At 59.1% G+C, this 3,052-nt stretch overlaps 1 protein-coding gene across 1 annotated transcript in view; it reads left to right on the forward strand.

Annotated features, from left to right (window-relative positions):
- The first annotated feature begins 656 nt into the window (after positions 1-656).
- MROH5 (maestro heat like repeat family member 5) overlaps positions 657-3,052 on the forward strand; it is a 44,513-nt gene continuing 42,117 nt past the window's right edge. The window contains exon 1 of the mRNA XM_011380627.1: positions 657-736. Within this exon, the coding sequence (XP_011378929.1) occupies positions 657-736 (80 nt within the window). The remainder of the gene's footprint in view (positions 737-3,052) is intronic.

Here is a 3,052-nt window from a genome sequence, read left to right on the forward strand (position 1 = left end):
GAGCTAGCTGGCCCAGCAGCAGGTCCTGGCAGCAACAGTCCGTGGGCGCTGCAGCACCCTCACTCTGTGCCCTCCGCCCACGAGCTCCACCCGAGGGCCTCCAGCAGCCAAATACGGTGACAAGGGCTCATGCTGGCGGTCCCGCTCTGCCTCCCGGACCCAGCTCCGCTCTGCGGCTATGCAACTGGACCATGGCCCAGTGTGGTGGGGAGTCACACGGAACCCTAACTCTGCCGCTCTTTCTGGCACAGAACATGTAGTAGTTACCTAACTGCTGTGTAACAAACAACCCCGAAGCTTAGTGCTTAGAACAACTCACGTTTACGGTCTCACGGCTTCTCGGGTCAGGGACCCCCACGTCTCAGGCTCTCTCACCAGGCTGCAGTCGAGGTGTCGGCTGGCGCTGGTTCCGTAGATGTTCCAGGGACAGCTGAGAACCAGAGATGGGAGGGCTGGGTCCAAGGTCGCACTGGGAACGCGGTGCCTGGTCCCACACCGCTGTCCCTGGAAGTGGACACTAGAACCATTGTGACCTCGGGGGTGAGGTCAGGGCTGGTGGGGCTGGGGAGGAGATGCCCAGAGATAGGGCTGCCCCCCTGGGCACGAGGACAGAGCTGGCGGCCGGGGCCTGTGGGTTCTCCAGACCACACCCCGACATGGACAGGCAGCATGCGGAAAAGCCACACAGCCACACCACGGCTGAGAGGGCGTCATCGGGCTTGTCCCAGAACCCCAGGTGAGCCCAGCACCAGGCCAGGAGGTGTGGGAGCCGAGGAGAGGGCCCGAAGCCCTGCTTCTCCTGGGCGCCCGGCCTCTCCCTCTCTCTGGGAAAGCAAGGACTGATGCCCGGGCCCGGAGCCGAGGAGGGAGGGTTCCCGCCGCCGGGAGCAGCTGGGGAGGGGTGCAGGGCTGGGCACCCCCTGCAGTCCTGGGTGGGCGGAGAGGCGGCCGGGAAGGAGGGAGCCTGGATCAGAACCCAGGCTTTGCCGTCACGCAGCCGTGTGGCTGCAGACTGCTCGTGAGGGCCAGAGGTGTCACTAGCCACGTGTCAGCCCACACCCACCGATGTGCGGGTGAGCGGTCGGGCGGGCGGGTGGGCAGACCACCGCCTGCTTCCCTGAGCCTCCGCTTCCTCCATGGCCTTCCGGCCCCAGCGTCCCCCGTGTCCTGAGCGGGCACCAGAGTCTGCAGGTGCTCGCCCCTTCCCCCTGAGCCCCCCAGGCTGGCGGTGGCCTCCGTGGGGCTGGGGGGCCTCCCCAGGCTCTCCCAGGGTGGGTGCCGAGCTAACTCCAGCGGCGATCTCCCCGAGGGCGGTTCTGGAAGCACCTCTGCTCCCGCCTTTGAATCCCGTGACTTTGGTCTGCACGCCGTCGTCCCCATGAGTGTCGTCAGGCCCGTGTCCTCCGCCACGTTGCGATGGCTTCTAAGGCGAGACCATGCCCCGTCCGCAGCTGTTCGCCTAGCCGGTTCTTAACGTTTTTCTGAATTTAAAAATACATTCAGTTTTGGTCCTGGCGGGGCTGGGATGCGAGTTCGGGGTGAGATCATGGGTCTCATCAAACCTGTGGCCCCATGTGAGATGCTCGAAAAGGTGGCGCCGCCCAGGCTCCGTGTGAAAGGCCAAGCTCCCCGGGCTGCAGGCTTCGGGATCGGGGCGCAGGTCTGAACCGGCACCGTTCTGCCGAGGCTGCGTGTGCTGGGACAGGTTCCTGTCCCTCTCTGTCCTGCCGCCTCTTGGGGTTGGTGTGAGGACGCGTGGGTAGGATCGAGCACGCAGCACGTGGCCATCCTCACTGGCGGCGATGGGGTGGGTGACCGGAAGGGAAGCGACCATCCTCCCGGGCAGGAAGTCGTGTGCGGCTGCGGGGAGCAGCCCGAACCCCAGAATGTTCTCTCTCACGCATCGTTCATCCAGCACACGCCCTGGGCACGTCCTTGGCCAAGGCATTTACATGCCCTAAACCGGGGCATTTAAAATTGACCTTCGCAGCTTATCCGATCCTTGCACCTGCTTGATTTCACCCCCCACGCCACCGTCCCCAGGCTGACGCACCACGTAGCTTCTTGCCCGTTTATTGTCTTTCTCTACCAAGAATACGAGCGCCACGAGCGAAGGGGTGTCTGTGCGTTTTGTTCACGGATGAACTCTCAGGGCCTGCGGTGGTGCTTGGTACACAGTAGGCATTTAATAAACACCCACCGAATGAATGCAGGCAGGAAGGGACGAGTCCGCCCGGGGCCCTGTGTAGCTTCGGGGGTCTGCTCTCTCTCACACAGCATGACGCATTGAAGAGCCTCCCGCGTTGATCAATAATTCGTTTCTTCTCGTTGCCTGGCAGTGTTTCTGTGGCTCGACACAGTCCATGCACGCACCAGTTTACAAAAAAGCCACTAGAAACGTTCGCGTCCAGATTTTTGTGTGAACCCAGGTGGTCATTGCACCTGAGTAAATGCCCAGGTATGGGATAAACATGTCTAACTTTCTAAGGAAGTAGCGAACGGCCTTCCACACTGGCCGTTCGGCTCGGCGTTCCCACCAGCAACGCACAAGACGTCCAGTTACCCCACAGACTCTGGAATTCTGCGTTACCCCTTCCAGCTGATGCGTAGCAATAATCCTCCGGGGTTTCAATTGGTGCCCCAAGTGGGGAAGGATGTCAAATACTTCTTAAGTGTTTATTTGCCGTCTGTTTATCTCCTTTGGCAGAATGTCTGTTCAAAACTTCTGCCCTCGTTTCGTTAGGTCGTTTGTGTTTGTGATCCATTTTGCTTTGTGTCCTTCATGTATTCTGTCTGAAGTCCTTTATCAGACACGTGATTTGCAAATATTTCCTCCAAGTCTGCAGCTTCTCTTTCGTTTCTTATAGACGTCTTTAAAAAGCGGAAGTTCTCGATTCCGATGAAACCCACTTTATCATGTTTCCTTCTATGGATCATGCTTCACGTCGCAGCTAAGAAATTTGTGTCTAACTCAAGATCACAAAGATTTTCTCCTACATTTTCTTCTAGAAGTTTTAGAATTTCAGGCTCTACTTTTAGGTCTACGGTCTAT

This window comes from Pteropus vampyrus, unplaced genomic scaffold, assembly GCF_000151845.1.
Source record: "Pteropus vampyrus isolate Shadow unplaced genomic scaffold, Pvam_2.0 Scaffold398, whole genome shotgun sequence".
NCBI classification, from domain to species: Eukaryota; Metazoa; Chordata; class Mammalia; order Chiroptera; family Pteropodidae; genus Pteropus; species Pteropus vampyrus.